Source organism: Mytilus galloprovincialis, chromosome 10 (genome assembly GCF_965363235.1).
Source record: "Mytilus galloprovincialis chromosome 10, xbMytGall1.hap1.1, whole genome shotgun sequence".
NCBI classification, from domain to species: domain Eukaryota; kingdom Metazoa; phylum Mollusca; class Bivalvia; order Mytilida; family Mytilidae; genus Mytilus; species Mytilus galloprovincialis.
The window spans coordinates 72,051,355-72,079,078 of NC_134847.1; the positions used below are offsets into that span (position 1 = coordinate 72,051,355).

At 31.3% G+C, this 27,724-nt stretch overlaps 1 protein-coding gene across 11 annotated transcripts in view; it reads right to left on the reverse strand.

The window, feature by feature from the left end:
- Positions 1-4,454: 4,454 nt before the first annotated feature.
- LOC143048305 (cyclic GMP-AMP synthase-like receptor) overlaps positions 4,455-27,724 on the reverse strand; it is a 28,931-nt gene continuing 5,661 nt past the window's right edge. For 2 of the 11 annotated variants that reach the window (XM_076221913.1, XM_076221914.1), the window contains exons 2-15: positions 27,037-27,122; positions 21,411-21,560; positions 21,021-21,146; positions 19,257-19,385; positions 18,382-18,630; positions 17,733-17,795; positions 16,710-16,820; positions 16,323-16,427; positions 15,649-15,711; positions 13,072-13,125; positions 11,856-12,067; positions 11,048-11,291; positions 9,517-9,738; positions 4,455-8,528 (exon numbers count right to left, since the gene is read on the reverse strand). In XM_076221913.1, coding sequence (XP_076078028.1) covers positions 8,116-8,528; positions 9,517-9,738; positions 11,048-11,291; positions 11,856-12,067; positions 13,072-13,125; positions 15,649-15,711; positions 16,323-16,427; positions 16,710-16,820; positions 17,733-17,795; positions 18,382-18,630; positions 19,257-19,385; positions 21,021-21,146; positions 21,411-21,560; positions 27,037-27,091 — 2,196 coding nt within the window. In that variant the 5' untranslated portion in view covers positions 27,092-27,122 and the 3' untranslated portion in view covers positions 4,455-8,115. The remainder of the gene's footprint in view (positions 8,529-9,516; positions 9,739-11,047; positions 11,292-11,855; positions 12,068-13,071; positions 13,126-15,648; positions 15,712-16,322; positions 16,428-16,709; positions 16,821-17,732; positions 17,796-18,381; positions 18,631-19,256; positions 19,386-21,020; positions 21,147-21,410; positions 21,561-27,036; positions 27,123-27,724) is intronic. The other 9 variants (XM_076221916.1, XM_076221918.1, XM_076221917.1 and 6 more) reach the window with 9 other exon arrangements.

Sequence of the window (27,724 nt, forward strand, 5' to 3'; positions counted from 1 at the left end):
TTACAAATGTTTTTCTTCTGTTAAATGAATGATTTGTATATCATCCTGATTTGCTATTAATATAAACCACATTTTTGTACAATAATTATTTACCATATTAACATTGAATATTATGAATGTACAATGAAATATGTCTACAGTATGATTGGTTTTAATCATTTAATTAATAAGATTTAGGAATCAAAATTTTGTAATTTTTTAAAAACCTACATTTAAATTGTTTTATATCAACACACCCACATTTAAATTATTTTATACATTAGATTTTAAAGCCATATTTGCATTTGTAAAAATATTTAGATACCCAAATTTTCAATTATATTACATGCCTAACTTTCATATTTGCCCGACTTTGGTTGTTGTAAGAAGTGTAACTTAAAACAACAGTATATTATGTAAAGAGAAATAAAGATTAAATTTTATTATGAATATTGGTCATGATTTGTAAAACTCAGAACTGTCAAGTAAATTTAAGAAACAATTCAAAATGTTCCGAATACGTCAAGCCATACTGAGAAAAATAAGAATGTCAAGAATATGTCGAGAAATTTAAAGACCATATTCAGAATGTCGAGAATGTGTCGAGTAAATTTCATACAAATTTGGTATAAATGAGAATTTGTCAAAAGAAATTAAGACACAAGTCATACTTTTGGAGGATGTCGAGTAAAAGTTCGTGCAAATCAAGACAAAAATTGGTCTTTTCAGACTTTTCGACTTTTGTGGTGTTGACTTGTGAACCCTTACAATGTACAACAGCATGACTAATGTATCCTAATAACAATTTATTTATTCTTATTCAGTATTTTATCGTTAACATTTAATATAGGTTTCCAATAAAATGACATACATTGTACGTACGTAACTCGACGCACGAACCTTATGGGACTAGTTATTGCTAACCATTGTATTTGATAGAATAAGTTGCTCAAGTTTAAATAAAAATTCCGAGACTTTTAGAATCACACACTGGAATTTTCGTCCACATAAACTAATTTTATTATGACGAAAAGTAGAAATCTTCCATTTTTAGTTCTAACTAACTAATTCCAGACTCCCACCTTTATTTTTTTACTGACATAAGATCACTTATAAACTCACTCATTCCTTACCTATCTAATACGTAAGATTTTAGTTATCTTTCATAGTTTTGATTAAGACAATCATTGTTCAATATAATTAGCAGACGAACGTTCCATTACACTTTTTGTCTGTATTTCTTTAAAGTGTTTCTCCTTTTTTATGAAATTTGTTGCTGGGAAAATATTAAGAGAAACCTTTCGGACAGTTTTAGATATATCGAAGCCCGAGTTTGTCATAATCTGACTCTATAAAAAGTTAGAAATTAAGATAAAATGTTTTGATGATTTTTTTTTTTTTTTATTAAAGTGTGTTCGACTAAGGATTGTCCTGTATTAATTTGTTTAACGAGAATGCTTTCGGAGTCCAAAATTTATACAAAAGATATTTCCATGCTATTTTTTTTATATCCCCTAAAATAATTTTATTGATAATAATTAAAATTTATCTTCTGAACAAATCATTCACGGAAATGTATAAGATAAGAAAGAACATTTAACAACATCATCTCGTTGTATTTAACATACTTATGAATATTTAGGACGAGAAGATGGGTATGAATCAAACGTTTGCTATAACTGCTTAAAATTGCCGATTTGAAACGGGACAAGCATCGATCACTAGAATACACTCTCTCGTACAGTGGTGCAGATTTTATACCAGGCAAAGTGTCTTTTTATGTCGGATGTATAAGTACCGGGCCACGTCTACTTGTATTTTTGTCCATCTGATGAGTTAAGCCTTTTTCAACTGATTTTTATAGTTCGTTCTTATGTTGTACTGTTATACCACTGTCCCAGGTTAGGAGGAGAGTTGGGATCCCGCTAACATGTTTAACCCCGCCACAATATTTATGTATGTGCCTGTCCCAAGTCAGGAGCCTGTAATTCAGTGGTTGTCGTTTGTTTATGTGTTACATATTTGTTTTTCGTTCATTTTTTTTTTACATAAATAAGACCGTTAGTTTTCTCGTTTGAATTGTTTTACAGTGTCTTATCGGGGCCTTTTATAGCTGACTATGCGGTATGGGCTTTGCTCATTGTTGAAGGCCGTACGGTGACCTATAGTTGTTAATGTCTGTGTCATTTTCGTCTTTTGTGGATAGTTGTCTCATTGGCAATCATACCACATCTTCTTTTTTTTATAAACGCGAAAACGAAGACGTAGATTCTCTTCCCAAATGGATTAAGGCTGTCAGGTCGTTAATACAAATCCGAATTAAGAAAATTAATGGGTCTATCAATACCCACGCTACGTCAATTCTTAAAGACCCAAATGTTCCAAAAAAACTTGTCCTACCTTCAAAACAAACATATTGTTGTCCCCGCAGATAAAACCCCAAACAATATCGTTTTTCGTGTGGAAATATCGTTACATAAACTGCTTGATAAATAAATTAGGTATTGACAATTCACTCGGAAACTCAACAAATACCCTCCCGACACTTACCAAAGAGGAAATCATGTATAATCATAGGTCTTTTCTATGTTCCTTTGGAATTTCAACCAAAGATGAAGAACTGGATCTTCAATCACTGTATTGGATATATAAACTACATAAGTGTCCTTACAACCAACGGTATATTGCTGGGTCTTCAAAGTGCTCCACGAAACCTCTTTATAAATTATTAACATTTTTTTATCAACAATTAAAGCTGGCCTCCAAAGTTATTGTGAAACTGCCTTTTCTAGAGGTGGCGTGAATCAGATGTGGATACTAAAAAAATCAAAAGATCTTTAAGAGTACATACAATCTAAGACTCTCTTATCTTGCAAAAGTATTAAAATATTTGACTTTTCTACACTTAACATAAGTATTCCCCATTCCAAACTAAAAGACCAATTGAAAGAGTTGGTATTATTTTATAAAAGAATGGCGAACGTAAAGAATCACCTTGATTCAAACCAAAAATTCTCTGAAAATGACATTATTAAGATGCTTGATTTCTTGATTGACAACATATTTGTTACGTGTGGAAGACCTGTTTTTCAACAGACTGTCGGAATTCCAATGGAAACCAATTGTGCCCCTCTTCTTGCCGACTTGTTTCTTTATTATTATGAGGCTGACTTCATGCAGGAACTTCTTAGCAAGAAAGATAAGAAGTTAGCAACATCCTTTAATTTTACCTTCCGCTATATAGATGATGTTCTTTCACTAAATAATACAAAATTTGGTGACTATGTTGAACGAATCTATCCCATAGAACTGGAGATAAAGGATACTACAGATACAGCTAAGTCTGCCTCATATCTTGACTTACATCTAGAAATTGACAATGAGGGTTGGTTGAAAACAAAACTTTACGACAAAAGAGTTGAGTTCAGCTTCCCAATTGTGAACTTTCCATTTCTATGTAGCAACATTCCAGCAGCGCCTACATATGGAGTATATATCACCCAATTGATACGGTATTCCCGGGCTTGTATTTCTTATCATAATTTCCATGATAGAGGATTGCTACTCACAAGGAAGCTATAAAACCAAGAGTTCCAAATGGAGAAGTTGAAATCATCCCTTCGTAAATTTTACAGACGCCATCACGAGTTGGTTGAACGTTATGGTTTCACAGATGATATCGGATATATTCCTTATGTCGTAACTACAATATCCTTTCCCTTTTCACGAATGTGCCCTACCGAATTAGACTATTTAAAGGATTTGTTATAACATAAGCAACACGAGGGTGTGACAAGTAGAGCAGGATATGCTTAACCTTCCGGAACACTCCAAGTTTCTGGTGGGGTTCGTGTTGCTTAGTCTATAGTTTTCTATGTTGTGTCTTCTGTACTATTATTTGTCTGTTTGTCTTTTTATTTTAGCCATGTCGTTGTCAGATTATTTTCTATCTGTGAGTTTGACTCTCCCTCTGGTATCTTTCGGTTCTCTTTCATTGACGCAATGAAGCAACCGCCTTTCCAATATGTTTTAGCATTTAAAAGACAGATAAAGAGATAACAAAAAATGTATACTTCGCAATAAAAAAACTGATTCAAACAAGTTGTAATAACTGTGAAACTGATATGATGCTTTATTTATTTAACAACGAACTTGTTACATTTGTTGGACAAAGTTTTTAACAGACACTTGACATCCCGAATTTTATGTATTGTTTTTCTACATTGGTTAATATAAACAAGACTTTATACTTGTAGTTCATTCAATTATTATTATTCTTACATTTTAACAGAAGCTTAACGTATAAAGTTAAAAGAAATAGTGGGTCTTAACCATAACATCCCTAAATTTGTACAAAAGTATTTAAGAGGAAGTCATTCATATAATTCTGTGAATAATGTTTGTTTTAATCAGGACCTGCTGTAACTGGATACTGATAATTAAACCTATAACGAGCAGGTTTTAAAAAAAAATAATTTAAATATATTAGTTTAATGTGCACTAGAAATATTCCGTGATAACGTTACAAAAATCTGAGTTTTTCATTGACATGATCTTTTTGCCAGTGTGTAACCTATCAGGAGAATGGTCACCTACACCTATTTTGCGATTCATATTTTTAAATTAACTGTCCACTTCCTGTTGGCATTGATGTTTATTAATCAAGGTGAGACATTGACTGCCAAAAAAGACTGAAATCATTTGACTCACCAAAATAAAATTAAAGTTACCGTCGATTGATTGATACTTGGTTGCTTTACATAAGACTCGTCAGTGACGCTCAAATCAAACAAGTTTGAAAGCCAAAAAAGTAGAGTTGAAGAGCATTGGGGACACAAAATTCCAAAAAGTTGTGCCAAATATGGTAAAGGTAATCTATGCCTGGGATAAGAAAATACTTAGTATTTCGAATAATTCATACATTTGCAAACAGTTAATTGAAAAATTAAAAAATGAACATATAATTGATATGCATGTCAACACTGACATACTGACTACTAGTTAAAAAACAGTAAAAGTAATAATTTACAAAGACAAGTAAAAAAATACTATATAGATATAGGAAGATGTGGTATGAGTTCCAATGAGACAACTGTCCATCCAAGTAGCAATTTATATACGTAAACCATTATAGATCAAGGTACGGCATAAGACACGGAGCCTTGGCTAACACCGAAGAGAAAAGGCTATAAAGGGAACCAAAAATTACTAATGTAAAGCCATTCAAACGGTGAAACCAACGGTATAATCTATATAACATGCTTTTATGATGATAAGGAACTCCAGTATATAGAATCTAAACTTCAAGACCATCATTTGTTATTTGTGTAGTTGATACGGAATATTATAAACAATGTGTTAGTATCATCATAACAAATGTTCTTGAATACCGAATGAGTTGGAAAATGTATATTTCACATGCAGGTTAAGTTGGTATATTAGATGAGTGTATAATGATAATTTTGAAATTAAAATAGTCTAGTTGGTACTGAAATAATCGCTCAGGTCAAATTATAGATATAAGTCTTGAAATGAGGAAACGGTTTCTTTTGTGTCTTTTATTTCTAGTTCTGGAGTATAATGAAACCCAATCGGAAAAGTTTGAATTGTTAATTGAAAGAACATTATTAATATATCTGAATGTTAAATTAAAATATCTGCAGTCTTTGGTATTCTTGGGTTTTTTTTTACAAGTGTCTGAAAAAACATTGACTTATATGATATAAAAAGAGGTCGACCAGGAAAGTTCCCATAGGAATACCGACATTTTCCTTCCGAAATCAACACATAAGTTGTCAGTTAGAAACTCCAGAAAACTAATCACTTCTTCCTTTGTGCAGAATTTTTCACTTTGTTTTTTCACTATTAACAAAATACCCGTACGGTACAAGTTTTATGTTGAAAAAAATTGTGGATTATTTCTTATAGACGATTTTTCAAATTCACATGAGGAATAGTGGTATGCAAGGTTGAAATTTTTTTGGATAGTTTGAAAGAACTAATTTCATAGCGCATATATGTAAGCCTCAAATCTATGTCCGGCCTCAAATCTATGTCCTTTCCGCAAAACTATGTCCTTTTTAATATTGCGTCATAGACGTTCCAAATCTATGTCCTTTATTGTCTCAAATCTATGTCCTGTACATAGTCTCACATCTATGTCCTTTATTGTCTCAAATCTATGGCCATTTTTGGCTCAAATCTATGTCCTTTCATCGACGTAAAATACAACAAAACGTCATCAAGTAAACAATGAAAAGTTAACAATAACAGGTGTAAGTACGGCCTTCAACACGGAGCATTAACTCACACCGAACACACATAGTACAAGTGGTTTATATGACAAAAGCAACGTTAACATTTTAACTATTACTACACATGATTTAAAATTGCTTTATGATTTGTCTTTAAAACTGGAGGAAAATCTGTTATGAATAGTGGACTGATGGGAAATTTTCAAAAAATTGTCTTTAAAACTGGAGGAAAATCTGTTATGAATAGTGGACTGATGGAATATTTTCAAAAACGTCAACTATAGAGATTTATCCTCTTGAAATGTTTTCTGACAATTATCAGGATATCTTTACTCCTACTATTGTGGAATATTTACAATTCAAAACAAATCCAGCCATGAACAAAGGGACTGGAGAGAAGGGATATGTCAAAACATAAAGAATGATTCTTCTCGGGGAAATATTTTCGTTATTAAAGACATTATTACAAGTTTTACATTTAAACTAAATAGATATCAGCTAAGACCAAACAATTGAAATATGTTCTTTTGTGATCCACAAATATTTCAATTAAAAATATAAAAAACGTTTTATTTTTAGCAATTTAAAATGATTTTTTGATACTAGTATTCAAGAAAAAACATAGATAAAGTGGTATAAATGTCAATGAAACAGCGATATGAACAAATTCAAAGACAAAACGAAGTAAGTTGATGTTGCAAACACATATTCATTCTTTACTGTCTTTTTGAGTAAAATTAATATGGTTTTGTGGTTTCATTCTTAAAGACGGAATACATACCACATCTTCTTTTTTATATACAATAATAACACACGCATCATATGTAAAGATTTTAACCACATACATGAAGAAAGACTTAATAAAACAAAAGCATATACGACTGATCTTGAAACAATATCATAAATACCAGCTAAATAATTTAGCTGGATTTTCTTAAACGTATACTATACTTCGGCTCTTGCACATACATGGATAACACATACCAACTTAATATTGAATTATGAGAAATTACTTAATAAAATAAAAAACCTATAAAGCCGAACTTATTAGACGGGCATAAATTTGCGCATGGCGAAACAAATTGCAAAAAAATTTAAAACATAACACTGGTTTGAGACCTTATCTTTCTTATTACGGACACAGATTTGCGAATGACGTCGCGATTAAAAATCGGACACAGATTTGAGGTAGAATCATTTTTTACGGACCTAGATTAGCGATTGACGTCACGATGGGGCATAGATTTGAAAAACGGACACAGATTTGAGGTCGTACACAGATCTGAGGTTTACATATATATTCACGGCATATATATTATAGCATTGTCATTATTTATGAAACTTTTGGATTGTTAGGGTAGCAAATCAACACCCTGCATTTATTGGAAATTAATCTATTGATAACTATTTACACCACTGGGTCGATGCCACTGCTGGTGAATGTTTTGTCCCCGAAGGTATCACCAGCCCAGTAGTCAACATTTAGGTGTTGACATGCATATCAATTATATGGTCATTTTAATAAATTTTCTGTTGACAAAAATTTAAATTATTCGAAAAACTAAGGATTTTCTTATCCCAGGAATAGATTACTTAAGCCGTATATGGCACAACTTTTTGAAATTACGGGTCTTCAATCCTCTGGTCTATAATTTTGGGTCCTCAATGCTCTTCAACTTTGTGTTTGTTTGGCTTTATAAATATTTTGATATGAGCGTCACTGATGAGTGTTATGTAGACGAAACGCGCGTCTGGCGTATTGAATTATAATCCTGATACCTTTGATAGCTATGTAGATCAGACGAAATTTCAATTAAACATAAGTAAACATCAATAATACTCAAAGAAAAGCATTTTCAATTTATAAAAAAAAACTTTTATGTCAGTGTAGTAACTTGTCTTTTTCCTGTAATCCTTTTACAATCACTGCAATTTCTTCGCTCGGCACATATCTGATAACATTGTCATTTGTTATGAAATAGTTCGCAATTGTAGGATTAGCTAGACTTAACGTTTTTATTAGCTCTCCTATTAGATATCTCTGGATACGAACTCCTTCCCTTTCCCTCGTTGGCCATGTATCATACTGAGTCAACATGAATTGCTTGATATGATAAGAACAAAACTTTTTAATTTCTCCAGGATGCTTGTCTTTTAAATCTTGAATACACAGTTTAATAAACCGAAAAGCATTTTTTTTTAAATTCAGTTTGTCTGCACTGTTTGCATGTTTAATCAGCATTTTTTCAGTTCTCGAAAAAGATAAGCGAAAAAGTAGGTTTTTGTCAGTTGCATCTAAAATGAAAAACAAAGTATTACACTAAGAAAAGCAATTAGTTTTGAGTATGACTAGTTTCGTATTTATATAATTAGCCAATGTTTTTATTTTACAGCTTTTGGTTTTTTTCAATTCTCAAACGATTGTATTTGGTTTTGGATTTTCAAATATTTTTACCTTGAGCTTAACTGAAGATTCATTACTTGTCGAAATGTGCCTCTGGTTGAGACCAAATGGTACCACCAACGGGGTAAATGTTCATTTCAATATCTTATAAAAAAATCTTCATCGTCCAGACATTATCAGGCATATTCGCCGTTTTCATAATTGAAAAGTTAAGAAATAAAAATATGTTGTTCATAGATCGATTACTTGTATCTGGCTTGCTCTCTAGTAATTCAAAATTTGCGAACCGAAAGTGTAAAATGTGTTTTGGACTTTTACGATAACGCTTGCAAAAAAATGTGATATAGTGTCATGGGTATTTGCTTTGTCTCTAGCGGTAACACTTTCAATTTTTGATAATGTGGTCAGTTAAAAAGCAGGCAAAATCGAATGCATAAACAGTGCAATATCTATGGAAATAATGCCTTATTGCACCTTCTCTTTTCCCTAAATACATACAACAAGATATCTAAAATGTATATAATTGTGTTTTGACTATACAAATTGATTTGTAATTTCATTTTATCTTTATTGAATAAAACAGGTTATTCAGTGACTTACTTTCACGTTAAGTGGTCTCTGATGTTTAACATTTCCAGGTGATAAAGATACATTTTAAGCATTTCCGCCCATAACTCAAATATGATGAAGGCCGCACATTGACCTATAATGCTTTACTTTTTACAAATTGTGACTTGAATGAAAACTTGCCTTATTGGCACTCATACCCCAACTTTTTATATCTATATACATTATATTGCTTCAGAATTATATCAGAATATAGAAGTAGGAATTATGTTTCAGTTTCAAATTTCACGAATAATATTTCATATTTCCTACCTTCAGGGCAGGTTTTGCAAACAACATCATAATATTTCATTGCTCTGTTCACAACATCATCAATTGCTATCCACGATGGATTAATTTTTCTAGCTATTTTATCTGGTGGCCATCCATCAATATTAAAGCATGGAACGAGATCAATATCGATCGACTTTTTTCCTGGAAATGCATCATAAAAAACTGTGTAAGCTGGACTACATCCGCCTGGTTTTGGCATTTCTAAAAAAGGAATATAAAGAAATATAGGAAGTTCGGCATTAACAATTTAAAACATTCTATATGTAATAAAACTATATAGTAAATTATCTGTCAATGATTTGACAAAACATAATAAGATAAATCATTTTAATAATCATATCAATGAAAAAGTTACTGATGTTCATACTTTTTTCCAAATTGAACTAGTCGATGTTTGGTATGATATCATTGTTTAATTCCAGCAAAAATTACCCCTGTAAGAGATACATGTACAGGCAAGCATGACATCCTTTATAGGAATATATTATAACAATAGATATAAGATGTTGTATAAGTGCCAATGAGACAACTCTACATCTAAGTCATAATTTGAAAATGTTAACCATTATAGGTGACAGTACGGTCTGCTAGTCTTGTTGTTACTTAGTTTATGAGATTGCAACTCAAACGGACAAAGTTGACCTTAGATGAAATTGGCTTTTATTGTAAGATTCCGTTTGGCCATTAAGATTCTAAAGAGGCTGCGTATTTTTACATCATAAGGCGTTCATTTCGCGATTTCAAGAAATAGGCAAAATTCTTCAAACATATTTTCATAAATCGTTTTTTTACATTTAATACCTGCATTGATGGCATTAGAAATAAAGAGAATATAAATATCATTTAAAATTACTATGTCTTAAAACTAAGAAATTGATATAAAATTTCTACTAACTATTATTCAATATGATAATGGTTTCTCAAGCATGGGAAACGTTTATACTTTTATTATATGGACTTCAAGGTTTGATCACATAATAATCGCTCTCGCCAATTCATTTTTAATTATCATAGAACAAATTTCATAAACAAGGCAGAAAATTATGTTATTTATCAAAATAAAACTTTCAACTTTTATTCCAGTCGTCATTTCGTGAGTTGAATGCGTTACATAGGCCAATAAAAGCTAAAATATCAGAAAAACTACTAAAAAATAGATTTTCTAGAAAAAAGAAATGTAAAGGATGAAGATCAATTAGTTTACTTTCCAAACTATAACGATAAGGTCACGTACAAAAATCTGCTTCAGTTAGAAACATCGTCATAAACACGTCCAATTCTCGAAATTGGTCTTTGTTGGGGTTTAGCTGAGCTATATGATTAATCAATTGTAAATACATTTTATCCTATATTTATAGCATCAATAAATTGACTATTCAACTTAAACAAATTCTTAAGAACATAACGATACTTTTGTTATAAGATTTGTGTTATCGCCCTGTAAAACTTTTTTTCGATCTTAAATTATTCAAAACACTAAATAAACACATTATATGAATTCCTTTCTCACTTTTTGTTCTTCTTCCTTGTCGAATCCCATCTGTCCCCAACACCCGATCAAACATTTCAAAAGCATAGTTTTTGAATTTGCCAGGAATAATATATCGATCATTGTCCAACACGTGTTCTAATTCCTGTACTCGTGGTGACACCAGTTTAACCTTGTAGAAGCCAGGGATTTTTATGACATCGAAATTAACTTCAACAGACAGATTAGGATAAATCATTATATCAAATTCATCCGGATGACAATTCTAAAAAAAGAAAACCAAATTATTTTCTGTTCCGTTATTAGTTCTAACAAATATACAACAATACTTGTATAATAACGTATAAAGGCAATCTTTCAAAATTGACTTTTACACACAAAAAATATGACACACCCGTTCTCGCTCCAAAAGAAAAGTTCATGTTTTTACATAGGGATTTTCCCTTCATTTGTATATTTAAATGGACAAACATGTTGGAAAACAGCAAACCACTGCTGCCTATCTTAATCAATTTATTAATGTATACATTCATCAGAGATACCAACATTAAAATGTTGGTCATCAGACGCGCGGTTTGTCTACAGAAGTTTTATCAGTGACAGGCAAATAAAAAAAGTTGGAATTGAAATGCCAAGAAATAACGTACGAAATTAACGAGCATTGATGACCCAAAATATGAAAGTTATTTTGTAACTTTTACCATATAATGATAATTCATTTCAACACAAAAGTTATAATTACTGTGCCTGTGATACAAATAACAAAATCTGTTACAATAATCTTCAGTTTTTCCCGTCTACTTTGTGAAATCATACATCTAATACTTGCCTTTGTTTTGTCATAATATGATCCAATATTAAAACTGCTCCAATTAAGAGTAGATATTTCTTTCAGTTTTTTGATAAATTCGTTAGTGAAGCTATTTATAGCTTTTGCAGCCGGTGAGACTTCTTCCATGGCAAGTTTGCATTTGCCTTGATGATCAATCAACCTTTCTTTAGAAATTGGACTGACAGGGGCTTGGTCTTGGGCTTTAACTTCTTGAAAAAATACGTTAAAAAGAATATATGCCAAAAGCTTAGAAAAATGGACTTTAAATTAGTTTTAACCTCAACGAATCGTTTTAAAGTCAAATGAAACCTCAAATAAAAAATAATGATGCATATGTCTTTTTTTTTTACAATTAAATGGATAGTTTTCAATATAAAACCTATGTACATATACTTTTTTCTGGTGAAATTTCTTTAATTGCCTGCTTCCAGGAAGCAATTCGCCGACATATTTTCTGTATGCAAGTGACATCAGCGTGACCCTTCTATTATACATCTTCGGATTTCAAATGTTTGGCTTTGAGCGTTCCTGATGAAGGTTAATCCAGAAAAGCGCGTCGGACGCATGAAATTATCAAACGTGTTGTTTTCCATTTTTTTCTCTCGTAAAAATCCGGTGATCGCAATTCGCATGGGTTTGTCATTTAAATATACTATTATCTGATTGTAAAAGTTATACACATGTTTATCAACCATGCTTCTTGTTGGTTGTTTACTATAAGTTGACAATCGGTAAACTTCGGCTTCAAAACACGATAATTAAGTAGCTGCCATATTTTCACACAATAACAGACAGAGAGAACAAAAAATTACGATTATACGAAATGTTTGCGTAAAAAAATGATAAAATTGTGCACAGAAGACTAAGTGTATGATAAATACATGCATTAGTTCAAAAATTGGATAAACATTTTTTTTTCACCAGTCACTCGTTTTATATGATTTCAAATAAATGTTAATATCATATAAATGACATAATGATACAATGTGTTTAAAACTTAAAACAAAGTCTATGCATTTGCTTTTAAGATGTTTTGATTACAATATATGTCAGCAAATAAGATATTTTTATTTTTATTTTATTAGTAAATGTATTAAAATGTATCAGTAGTGCACAATATGTTTAGCTTCTGTTCCAAAGTAATAAACATCTACTTGCAAACATACCACAGCTTCTTATTTTTAATACAATAATGATTGAAAACTTAACTCACTCTCCAATGGTGTTGATGGAGACTTCTCTTTTCCACATTTATCTGTACGTTTCTCTGTTATGAACAAATGTATATAATATATATTAACACAATATAGACATAAAGGTGTTTCTTAATTACAGTAGTTATCCGATCCCTTAAATTGCAAAGATATTTAAGGCTTTAATCTTGTTAATGGTACTACTTGATACATCATAAACACTTTTATTTTATAGCTTTAACCTGTTTGATTTTCGACAACAAGGCTCAAATGTAATAAATCCATAGCATATCTATGTGAAAAATACGAGAAAACCACTTTTTTTAAAACCATGTTTAATCCACTATTTTCTACATTTGAAAATGCCTGTACCAAGTCAGGAAAATGACAGTTCTTGTCAATTCGTTTTTGCTGTGTTTGTCATTTGATTTTGCCAGGTGATTATGGACTTTTCGATTTGATTTTCCTCTGAGTTCAGTATTTTTGTGATTTTACTTTTTACAACGTTCCAGCAGCACCTGCATACGGATTATATATCGAAATGATTAGATATTCCCGTGCTTGTTATATTCCTATCAGGATCTCTTTGGTAAAAGATTGCTGATCACAAGAAAGCTATTAAACCAAGAGTTCCAAATGATGAAGTTGAAACCATCCCTTCGTAAATTTTACGGCAGTAATCACGAAATGGTTGACAGTTATGGAATAACTGTTTCACAGATGTTATCGGATATTTCGTCGTAACTACAATCCCCTTCCTTTTTCATGAATGTGACCTACCGAATTAGACTATTTACCGGGTTTTTTATAACATGAGCAACACGACGGGTGTCACATGTGGGGCAGGAACTGCTTACCCTTCCAGAGCACCTGAGATGACCCCCAGTTTTTGGTGGGATTCATGTTGCTTAGTTTTTAGTTTTCTATATTGTGTCATTTGTACTATTATTTGTCTGTTTGTCTATTTTAATTTTAGCCATGGTGCTGTCAGTTTGTTTTCGTTCTTTGAGTTTGACTGCCCCTCAGGTATCTTTCGCTCCTCTTTAATTACAAAGCTATACTTTTCATTTACAAAATAACTTTCCTTATTCGTACAATGAAATCATGACTAAAAGCACAATACAAAAAATGACAAAAGCAACTCTCTAATAATAAAGCTTGTATCAAACTATACTACTGATACCTCACACTGGTGTTATCACGCATGTAACATTTGGATATAGCTTTGAATAAAACCCCACACCGACGAAATGCCATTGAAGTAAACAAAACAGCACATAAAAGCTACCCAACACGTCCCACATAAACAAAAGAAAAAAATCGATATTTGTTAAACAGTTTGCTAGATAAGTGGTCCAAATTTTGCGGTACGATACGCAATCTAACAACATGGCCACAAAGATATTCTATAAACCTCATATCATCTCAGTATCGAGCAAATGCATTGGTTAGGTCAATTTTATCGTCAGTAATAATAGATGTTCGATAAAAAGAACTTCCAGACTTTTGTAATTGAACGATAGGAACAGTGATTCAGTATTATCAACTATAAAGGCACATAACCGTGAGTTTCAAAATCATTAAATACACTTGATAAAACAACAAAATTAAGTTACTTTTTTTTTAACATATATCATTTTAAGAAAGGTCTTCTGGTCTGTTTTCATCATCTTGCTCATGATAAATTAGGCAACAGTAGTATACCGCTTTTCAAAACTCATAAATTCATGGACAAAAAACTAAATCGGGGTAACAAACTAAAACTGAGGGAAACGCATTAAATATAAGAGAAGAACAACGACACAACATTTAAATGTAACACACACAGAAACGGACTAAGCATTAGACAAAATCCTATGAGAATAACAAATATAACATCGAAACCAAATACATAAATTTGGGATAGATAAGTACCGTGACACGTCATATAGTAATGTAAATTCACACTCAAAATTAAGAGAAAACAAACGACACAACGGAAACATGAATATATATTGTAACCAAGTCACACAAGGGTTAAGTTTCTTGTGAGCCATTGAAGTTCAATTATATGTTGGTGATGATAAGGCTAATATAGAGTTCAAACCTTTTTTTCTAAAACAGCACAGAAGAAAGTTATTTTCTTTAAATTTTAAATTATTTTATGACTAAAATGTCATATAAATCGATTGGCTGATGTTTTAACGCCACTTTCAACACTATTGTGCTATGTCGTGACGCTCACTGTTGCTGGTGGAGGAAGCCGGAATGCTCTGAGAGAACCACCGACATTGGTATGGAAAATTTAAAATCCTAGTCCATTAAAATCGAAGTAGAGTGCATCTTTTAAGTGTGGGATTCAAACTCACAACCTCACTTTTGGACCATGTACACCAATCGGCAATCGAGGTCCTATGATGTCATATGATAATGCTCTGCATTTAAAAAGATACCAAATAATAGTTGTAGGAATAGTGTCCAGAATTTTAGAATTCTTCTTATATTATAAATGGTATTTAGAAAATTAGTTTAGGCTTTGAAAATGATCTTTTTTTGTTTGGTCAAATTAAAGATTTAAATTAGTGCTGCTAAATATATAAGTTAGTTTATCTACTAACCATTGTAACATTCATGCAAATCTGTTGTTCTAGGACAATGTTTGGTTGCTTGCTCTTCAGATTCTTTTAAATATAAAATCTAAAAGTTTGTCTCATTTGGAATTTTGTATGTTTTTGTTTGTATAATTTCATATCATGTTTGAGGTTTAAAGTATCGAAAGGCGCTTCTGACGTACACAATTTTATATTGTAGTTATTGAAACAGACATTGTCACTTGTATTCTGTAAAAGCAGGTTTTCATTTTTGTTTTATCATTATATTATAATCATTTTGTAACTGCTTAAAAGCAAGCTATTCGTGATGTTAAAATATACATTCTAATACAACGTATCATTAGCAAATGGTCTAGTGATTAAATCTCATAGTCATTAAAAAATTCAAAACAAACACAAACATTATCTAAGACTTCATGGTTGATTTGGTATTATAACATTTTTTATTTTGAGTGCCATTGATAAGACCCAAGTAGATGAAAATGCTGGATGGACAGAAGAATTATCTTTGATAAGACTCAAGTTATTTTGTTCAATACATTGTGAGTGTATTTTGACGATAGACGATTTTGATCGAAATTAAACATCTAAAATCACTGTATTCAAGAAAATTCCGCTGATATGTATTAAGATGCTATCTCAAAGATGTTAACATATTTTTTCCTTTTATTCACACATACCTGCATCCCTTTGAACATAGCATTGTCTATAACCATATTGATCTTTATATCTAGCTCTTCTGTAGTCATGATGGTTACCCTCACTGGAAGAGCATTCACGTTCTACTGTAAAGTATTGATAAATAAATTATTAATTGCTAAACGGTAACTGTTCATTACTTTTAATGAACCCCTTTTGTTACAGTTTTGATTAAGTTAATGCTGATGGATCTCAATAGTTCCACAAACATAACAAACTCCATATGAATTGTTTCACACCCTTTTGTCGTACCTTTTTGTTATTATTCTAATATTGTAGTGTTGAAATCTTCTTTTTCTTATTTCATATCATGTTTACAAAAATCTGCACTGTAAATTACGAAATAAATGTTATATAATATATGTTACCATCATCCTTTGAAGTATATGATCGTCTATGCCGATATTGGTCGTGTTTATTTGGTCTTGGTGTGCCATGATAGCCATCCTCGAGGTTGGACATTGGGTGCTCTGTATCTACTAAATATTCAATAACTATTACCGTAAATATTCCTGTATATGTAAGATGATTCATAAATAAAAACTTCGAAATTTCATAATTACGGTGATTAAAAAATGTGATGAAGAACTAATTCATTTGCATTTGCAGGATTATATAAATATTGTGATTTTTTACTGTTTTTTTCCCATGTTATCATGTTTTAAAATGCTAATGAAAAAATCACATATTTTAAAATGATCTCTCAATATTGTCAATTTTACATAATGTAAAAAAAATGTTTCATTATTACAGTCTGTAGCCTTTGTTATTCTTGGATTTTTTTCTTTCCTTTTTTATATTTTGATTCGTGTGTATGCTTAGGTGTTTTGTGTGCCATCTGTTTCGCTGACTAGTAAATACACGGGCTTAACCTTTTTTTTTTCCTTAGTTCGGGTTGTTGTCTCTTTAACACATTCCCCGTTTCATTCCGTATTACTTTATGACTAAGATGTCATATAAATCGCTTGGCTGGTGTTTTATCCCATTTTCAACACTATTGTGCTATGTCGTGACGCTCAGAGTTTCTGGTGGAGGAAGCCGGAATGCTCTGAGAGAACCACCGACCTTGGTATGGAAAATTGAAAATCCCAGTCCATTAAGATTAAAGTAGAGTGCACCTTGCAAGTGTGAGATTCAAACTCACAACCTCATTTTTGGACCATGTACACCAATCGCAATCGAGGTCCTATGATGTCATATGATAATCTCTGCATTTAAAAAGATACCAAATAATAGTTGTAGGAATAGTGTTCCGAATTTTAGAATTCTTCTTATATTATAAATTGAATTTACAAAATTAGTTTAGGCTTTAAAAATGATCTTTTTTTGTAAAGTCAAATTAAAGGTTTAAATTAGTGCTCCTAATTATATAAGTTAGTGTATCTACTAACCATCGTAACATTCAGGCAGATCTGTTGCTCTGGGACAATGTGTGGTTTCTTGTTCTTCAGATTCTTTAAAATATAAAATCTCAAAGTTTGTCTCATTTGAAATTATGTATGTTTTGTTTTTATAATCTCGTATCAAGTTTGAAGTTTAAAGTATCGAAAGGCGTGTCTGACATACACAATTTTATACTGTAGTTATTGAAACAGACATTGTCACTTGTATTCTGTAAAAGCAGGATTTCATTTGTGTTTGATCATTATATAATGATCATTTTGTAAGTGCTAAAGAGCAAGCTATTCGTAATCTTAAAATATACATTCTAATACAACGTATCATTAGTAAATGGTATAGTGATTAAATCTCATAGTTATTAAAAAACACAAAACAAACACAAACATTATTTAAGACATCATGGTTGATTTGGTATTATAACTTTTTTTATTTTGAGTGCCATTGATAAGACCCAAGTCGACTCAAGTTGGACTGAAGAACTCAGGTTATTTTGTTCAATACATTTTGTGTTTATTTTGACGATAGACGATTGTTATCGAAATTAAACATCTAAAATCACTGTATTCAAGAAATACGCTGATATGTGTTAAGATGCTATCTCATAGATGTTACCATATTTTGCCTTTTATTCACACATACCTGCATCCCTTTGAACATAGCATTGTCTATAACCACATTGCTCTGTATATCTAGCTCTTCTGTAGTCATGATGGTTACCTTCACTGGAAGAGCATTGTCTATAACCACATTGATCTTTATATCTAGCTCTTCTGTAGTCATGATGGTTACCTTCACTGGAAGAGCATTGTCTATAACCACATTGATCTTTATATCTAGCTCTTCTGTAGTCATGATGGTTACCCTCACTGGAAGAGCATTGACTTTCTACTATAAAGGATTAATAAATAAATTATTAATTGCTAAACGGTAATTGTTCATATCTTTTAATGAACCCTTTTGTTACAGGTTTGATCTAGTTAATGCTGATGGATCTCAATCGTTCCACAAACATAACAAACTCCATATGAATTGTTTCACACCCTTTTGTCGTACGTTTTTTGTTATTATTCTAATGTTGCAGTGTTGAAATCTTCTTTTTCCTATTTCAAAAACAGAGTAAAAAGATAGAAACAGATCTTGTATAACTAAGATTGTGAAGTGGAGAACTCGATGTTTTCATTATTACAGTCTGTAGCCTTTGTTCTTTTGTTGTCTTTCCTTTTTTATATTTTCAATCATGTGTATGCTTAGGTGTTTTGTGTGCCATCTGTTTCGCTGATTAGTAAATACACGAGCTTAACTTTTTTGTTCTCTTTGTTCGGTATGTTGTCTCTTTAACACATTCCCCGTTTCATTCCGTCTTCCAAAAACAACACCAAGCTGTTTCACATTTATGTTTTATATAAGTTTGTGGTGTTTTTTTTTATCGAGTAATCCCTACAAGTTGAATGAAATAAAATCGTTTTATTGTTGAAAAACGATTTTTGACTCATAATTGCAAATGTAAAACTTACTACCATTATCCCTTGGAGTATAGAATCTTCCTTGTCCATGTTGCTCGTGTTTATTTGGTCTGTGTTTGTGTATCCTTCTGTGGTAGAGGTTGCCATTCTCGTTGTAAAACCTATTGGGTTCTGAATCTGCTGTTTAAAAAATAAAATTGTTTTTATGTTTGATGTTAATGGTTGGTTATATGTTAGCTAATATATATGCAGTTATGGAATCATGCTTATACCGAATACAATTAAAGCGCATCAGAGAGAATTCCTGTTCATGATAGTGGAATAGAAAAACATCAAAATGTAAAGCATAATCATTTATGTGTGTTTTTTTCAAAGTATCGTCGTGTCATGTGTTTTCGTATGTCATATGTTTTCGTATCATCATTACTATTTATTTCTATTACTGAAAAGTATTGAATAACCTTCATTATGATTCCAGCGATCACCAGAACCACGACTTTAGAAAATACTAATTTCCGGATTATATAGTCATTTCCTGTCCGTGAACTGATCCAATTTTTAATTCATACGAAAACATATGACGCCGTTTTTTTGACAAACGAAAATCGCAAAGTTATCGGAAACGGTTAAAAATCGTAGAAAGCCTTCACAAAAAACTAGATACCTAAAATCATTCGGTAGGACATGCTTTTCAAATTTGAGTAAACAACTGAATAAAAACTCAACAGCGAAAATCACATGATGATATGTGATTTTTTTTTTTCAACTGTTTTACTTCATTGTTCGACCAGTTAGTGTGAGTATAAATATTTTTAAACAGGAACTGAAACTACAAATATACATCATTGTTGACAAACGATACGTTGAATTATAGCATTAAAAAATATCAAACTCCTGATATCCATATTTTCTAGTGTCCAAAGACTCAAATAAAACATATATAATGTGCACAAGGAAACTATAATTAACAAACTGGAAAAATGGGACATTACACGTATTACTTATCTAAAGCAGACAAAGTTAACAGCATGCATTTAAACCAAATCTAACAGTTGCTATTAACATCGAACATGGAATTTAATTTTCAACATACATTCATGGTTAAAGATACTTCATTCAGCCATACGGTGACCTATAGTTGTTAATTTCTGTGTCATTTTGGTCTTTTGTCTCATTGGCAAGCATACCACATCTTCTTTTTTATATAGCATAGTAACCAAACCCGCCTGATATCAAAATATTCATATATACAAAGATCCGAATGAATATCTTGCACACAAAAAACTATATAAACAGACAAGACCGCTGGAACACTACACTTTTAATCTTACTTAAACCGAACATTGTATGGATGGACCTAGTTCTGTATATTCATTTATTTTCGTGGGTACCAATTTTCATGGAATATGGAAAACTTGCATGTTCGTCGATACTTAATTTTGTGGTTTTGGTGAAGTCAGCAAAGAAGCCTATAAAAATTTGTCATTTTTGAAGATTTAATTTCGTAGTTCACCTGTACCCACAAAATCCACGAAAAATTGGTATCCAACGAATATTAATGAATCAACAGTATGTGTAAAACAACTGAATGACAACTTTATAATTGTATAAATCTTACATAACAGTTTTAATTAATGTAATGCCTTACAATTCAAAACATTATAGTTATCTTTACATATCAAATTAAACGATTTTCAGTATTTCAAATGCTTCTCTATGTTTAATTAAAATTTTGGAAATATTGAAAAGCTTTAATAATTATATAATTTTTTAAAAAGCCGGTTGGATTGATTTTTACAAAAGTATTTGGATTACCATAATCCCTTGGTGTATACGATCGTCTATGCCCATATTGCTCGTGTTTGTTACGTCTTGGTGTGTGTACTCGTATGTGACTTTCTTGGCCATCCTCATGGTTTTCAAATTGGATTTCTGTATTTACTGAAAAGATATTGGAAAATATTGTTGTAGTTGTAAAATGGACATGCCATATTGGTTTGGGTTTCAGAGTAGACAATAGATAAAAAAAACCTTGGCATAAAAATAAAATAAACGTTCAATGTTTTGTATATTCGGAATTAATGGGTTTTGACTACATTTACGAGAATATATCCATGATTATCACAAAGTAGTGTTGTTCTCCTTCAATTTTGAATTAATAACTATAATTACCTGTAATAAGTATTTACTCGTTTGAATACATACCCTTGTGTCTAGGTGCAAAAGGTTGTCTTTGTTCATTGTTGTTACTAGTTATTGGATCATGCGTTTCCGTTGTGGCTTGATTGCTTGTTGCTGATGCAAGCTTTCCCTTATTCTCTTGGTCATCGCGTATGGTGATAGGGCTTTTAAAACCTAAAAAAGATCAATGTACAATTTGACTCAATTCTTCTCTTATCTTTAACAAACTACACGTCTTATTGTTGTAAAGCAGTGCCATAACAGACAAAGTTACTGTTTGCATTAAAAGGCGGGACAGGATGTTAATCATTTCATTATATAATTATGATACATTGGTTTATGTACAATAAACAATATTGATCAAATCAAAGCACAGGTCGTTTCTAAATGAGTTTCCAAAAATGAGACTAGATTGTGGATTATTGGTTCAAACTTCGTATTCTAAAGAATAGATTGATGTACACATGGACACAACTGAAGTGATTATGTTGATAGTATGTAAATGGTTTTATGAAGCGAGGAAATTATCATGCATTTCATAAAGTGTCATTTTGAAAACCAAATCTGGGGAAATATGTGTAATGTTCAAATTTTCAAAGACTTTATTATTTTGTAATGTTTCTACTGTTATCAAAAATTGTCTGAACATAGGTATGCCAACCTATTGTTTACAGTGAATGCCGCTTAAGATGCAAGTCAGATTGACATAATCTTGTGAGATGTAGGATGCTCCTTGACGTTCTGAAATGAATATTCATCAATGCAATGCAGAATGTAGATGCTTCCTTTTCTCAAAGGTCACTACGCCTTATTGGATGTTAACACACAGTTGTAGGATTGTGTGTCACGGAATATATACAACATATCATGAAGGTCAATGACTTATTATAACGTATTCTTCCAGTTTCGTATTGATAGATGTCAAGTAGTATCTGATATCATAACTTAAATGTGTATAAGTACTTTATATAAGTCAATTAAACGTTCAAGTTATCTCTTTTATGAAAGGAGAGTCTGAGTAATGTATCTCCAAGACACATTCTTACTCCAAGATGCATGTAGTCACATGGCAACTGTTATTGTATTTCCAAATATATAGTTAAGCATTTAATTTTTGTCAGGTAACAAACTTTTACTGTATTATACTATGATTGATTGATTGATGATTACTTTTAAAACACTGCATCTGCACAAAAAGGCTAAATATCGGCAACATAAATTTTAAATATAAAGTTATTAATTTTTAAAAAAATCAATTAACGGTACCCAAAATACATTTTGTTGTACTTTACTGACTGAGAACGCGAGGGATTGACACCGGAGCCACGCCTACTTTGCTCATGCGAACTTTAAATTAGAATACATTAAACCTTTTTGTCAGTGTGGTTCCGATATTTTCAATATTTAAACATTAAAATTTCAGTTGATCTAAATACTATATAAATCAATTACGTAATACCGCAATTTATGAGAAAAAAAAAACAAATGTGATGATGTACCGTTTATTACGCATTATTAACCTCTTACCTGCTTTTAAATGTTTGTTAGATAACTTCAGTAGAAAAAAAGAGTCAGTTATCAAAAGTGGCTATTGTTGAAATTGTTGGCCATGCAGGTTTATGATCATACAATTATTACGTCATGAGTTTAAATGGGTTTGAGGTTTTCGATAAATTATCTACAATTTTTAGTAAAAGTTGTTTCCTACACAACTAATACATGAATCATAGGTATGACCTTGACACATTTATGTAGATCAATAAGATACAGGAGTATCGGGTTTTCAAGCTTAATATCCGGAAGTGTTAAGTCATTTAACGGAAAATTAGAAATTTGATTTATTAATCATTTCAAATTAAAACTTTGACTTTTTAAACGATTACATTTCATATGATACAATAATAATTATAACATGGATTGATACATTGTTAAATAGACAGACATACAGATGTTGGTCCCTTTCTCGTGTTTTTTTGTCTGATACGTTTTCTGAAAGATCGTTTATCGGTACGTAATAGTTATCCCAAGAGGGCACGGTGTGCTAGTGTAAGATCATCCAGATGTACACTGAAAAACAAAGTCCGAATGGGATAATTATTTTACATCCCAGATGAGAGGACAAAAACAACATTTAAAAGAGGGACGAAAGATACCAAAGGGACGGTCAAACTCATAAATCTAAAACAAACTGACAACGCCATGGCTAAAAATGAAAAAGACAAACAGAAAAACAATAGAACACATGACACAACATAGAAAACTAAAGAATAAACAACACGAATCCCACCAAAAACTAGGGGTGATCTCAGGTGCTCCGGAAGGGTAAGCATATCCTGCTCCACATGTGGCACCCGTCGTGTTGCTTATGTGATTACAAATCCGGTAAATAGTCTAATTCGGTAGGTCACATTCATGAAAGGGAAGGGGATTGTAGTTACGACGTAAGGAACATATCCGATATCATTTAAGCTTCATAACATCTAGTTCAGAACACCACACAATCATTATAATATACTTTACATATTACTATATAGTATATATCCTTTATAAGCCCCGGGCAAAATGTCTTAAAAGCTTATTTCAACAGGTAGCTCATGTCTAGTCGTCATGGTGTAGGGGTATGAGTCGTGGGTCTATATTGTAAAAGTCTTGAGTTCGATTTCTTGCATATACACTGGATTTTGTCTACATACTATTTTAGTCTTCTCCGTATGAATATTACTAAGTTTTATCATGGATTTTGCCAAAATATTACAAAACAAAGGAAAGCATAACAAACAGAGAAACTCAAGCCAGGGTGATCTGTTAGTGGTTATCCGCTCAGATCATTCCTGGTAGAACAAAGGAGCTGGGATGTACTAAAATTGATAGTATTCTTTATATGAGCGCTTTAAGGTTTCGATGACAATTTGCCGTATTTCCGAAAGGTTAACCAAGTGTATTAGCCTGATAATAACATAGATTTTAGACAGATACTAGCAAAGGACGTATAAGAAAGACGTTTTTGTCCATGCCAAAAAGTCAGTTGGTAGCAATTCTATATTGTCATTCAGACACAAATCATGTGAATATCACTGTTATTCTAAGCGATATTTTACAAAGGTATATATATTTCTCAATATTGGCTTCAACAGCGATTTATAGTTCAGAATTATAACATATCAATTTGGTACGAATTTGTCAAATTTTTGATTGATTTTTTTTTATTGTGGTGTATATGCGGAAAGTGAGTATATTTCATATACTATTTAATATACGAAAGCCAATGTGAGTAAGTTTTTACCAACTTTCAGATTTTGGACCTTTGATTGCAACAAATACAGGATACAAAAACACCTTTGCCAAGTCAGGAATATGGCAGTTGTTTGCCATGTGTTTCATTGGTAGATTTTGCAAGTTTTTATGAACTTCCCCTTTTTGAATTTATCTGTATAGTGAGATATTGTTGTTAAAATAGATCATAAGTATATATTTTTTTAGACAGAATTTTCTTATAATTAGCCAAATTGAAGATTTGACTATGCTTTTTTCAAAAATTATAGGTCACCGCGCTATTTTTCAAGCTATTAGTCGTTGATCATTGCCTACATTTGGTTGAATTGTTCATGAAAAAAAAATACATTTGTGTGCATAAAAAAAATTCTATGAGGTAGAATTTTGAAATAAATTGTGACAAGATAGGTTTTATTATATGTTTTAAGAAAATAAAAAGAACAAATGGTGTCACCGAACTTGTTTTCTTGCTACAAGTGAAAAAAAATCCTATTAGTCCAGTATAAAATTTTTACCAAAAGAGTTATTTCCCCATAAATGACTCATTTGAAAAATGATTTTAAAAACGAAAACAAAATGACATTTGTTTAAATATTTTGAATAATACAATAAATCACCAATTTTTTTTTTATATAAATAAACAGTCTAACCATAAAACATTAAATCTGTCTCCACAATTGCAGACTTGGATAAATAACTAGACCGATTTTGTACTGCAATTGTAAAATCCAAGATTGTGGTATACCATAAATCTACCTTAATACTCATTTGTCAATCCAATTGTTAACATTACTTCGACCAATTAGCTCAGTTTGAATGATGTTTTAATCAACATCAGCAACTATACTTTGGTTTCTAATTGTAGTGTACAAAATGACAATGAAGAATAAGTATTTGGAAATTGGATGAACTCCACACGGAGAGGGATATAGTGCACCTACAGTTTGAATGTATCATTTTAAGTAGGCATGGTTGCATATGAGGACGTTTACTGTCACCTATAAATCTAAAAAAAATTACAGCAATATCATGTAATCTTGATATGACTGTATCTTGCTATTTTGTCACAGGAAGAAAAAGGTATACCGACTGAACCTATCACTTCATCTTTCCGATCATGTAGTTTGAGGGACTCTTTCCTGTTTTGAATTTAAACTTGATGACACTTCAAACAACCACTCACACTGTTTACATGAGGTGCGTCGACTTATTTATGAATAATTATATTCTGCCGTCAAAGCGTGTCTTAAATGTAAATTATCAACAAACACTGCACTCCGAGTAAAATTCAGAACGAAAATTCCTTAATCAAATGGCAAAATCAAAAGCTCAAACACATCAAACGAATGGATAACAACTGTCATATTCCTGACGGTGTAAAGGCATTTTCTTATGTAAAAAATATTGTATATTGAATTACAAGACAAGCCAATACAAATTAGTATTCTTGAGTTCATATGTTTTCAAACCTCTGTTATAAAAGCGGAATCCTCATTAATAGTTAGGTAAAAGTTTTGGTGTTTTAAAAATGAAGTCCATTTTGATGTAAGTGAAAAAACCTCGTTAAAGCGTTCAACATCATACATAAATGATTGGACAAACAGTCGACTGGACACGTTTGAGGGATTGAATACCTTTCTAGAAGAGACATACTCCTGAATGTTACATATATAAAGAAAAATATGTTATTCCTCTGAACTACATGTATATATAGTCGTTCAAGGTTTGTTTTTTTATAGAGAATTAGCATATTTTTATTTTTAACCGTAAACTGAGTTAAGAAAATAGACAGAAAAACAAGCATTCTGTGAGTATTGCATGGTAATACATATTCCCTTACCTGTTAAAGATTCATTGTTTTGGAACCAAATTCTCATTAGATCTATAAATTGTCATGGTGTAATCGATATAATAAATATCAAGTCAATATCTTCAAACATAACGAAAAACACGTGTTCAAAACTGATTATTTAAGTGAATTTCTAAGTCAAAGGACTCTAACTCTGCACAAAATCTTCATACTGGAACAAACTACGACCTTGATCTGTAACTTAGCATGCTAAAACTTTATACCAATTTTCAAACAAATTTCCTGAAGCGTGACAAAAAAAAGTGTGGAAAAATGCCTATTTGAGTGAATTTTGTAAGTCCAAAGACCATAACTCTGCACAAAATCATCAGGCCGGAACAAATTCGAACTTGATCTGTAACATGTCATAATAAAACAATACACCCAGTATCAAATAATAATCTTTAAGCATGACAAAAACAAGAGTCGAAAACTTGTTTGCCGGATTGACAGACAGACAGACAGACAGAGTGCAAACTTAAAGTCCCCTTCGACTTCTCGGTAGGGAACTTAAAATAACAGCATTACCTTCACATCTAGGATAATCATAATTGTTGTATCTTCTTTCTTCGCTTCTCTTCATTTCAAAGTGAAAACATCTTTAGACATTTATTCTGAAATGGATGGTTATATTAAATATCTGGTGTTATTGAATTTAAATTCCTTTGATGTATAGTTTGAACAAAATATAAAATGTTTATTATTTATTTTTTCTGTATTGAAATTAAAAAAATATATATATTATGTGCATTGTCTTTCTCCACTTAATGGTTTAAATCATTAACCAAATCCTTAATAAAAGCTTTAATAAGACTATTCTGACAAAGATACAAAATTATCTAACACAAGTAATAACTCAAAAACGCAATGAAAAATAACTACGGCAATGTTTTTGACACGTTGTTTTATGCGTTATGCATACTTTCACATACAACAATTTGACGAATTATATATTTTTAAGCCAATTAATTCGAAATGTAATTCAGAAGAAAAAAACATAACTTCATGTGTTTTTAGAGATAAATATTGTCCATTTTAGTCCATTACTCACAAAATCGATTTCTGTGTCTTTTATATCCTTTGGATATACAAAACTTTTTTTATTTACTTAAACACAAGAGAATTTTTGTAAAAAAATCTTTAGGAATATACTCTTAACATAAGTATGCTCTTATTTTGTGCAATGTAACTTTGGACATAGTTCATGTTTATAAAA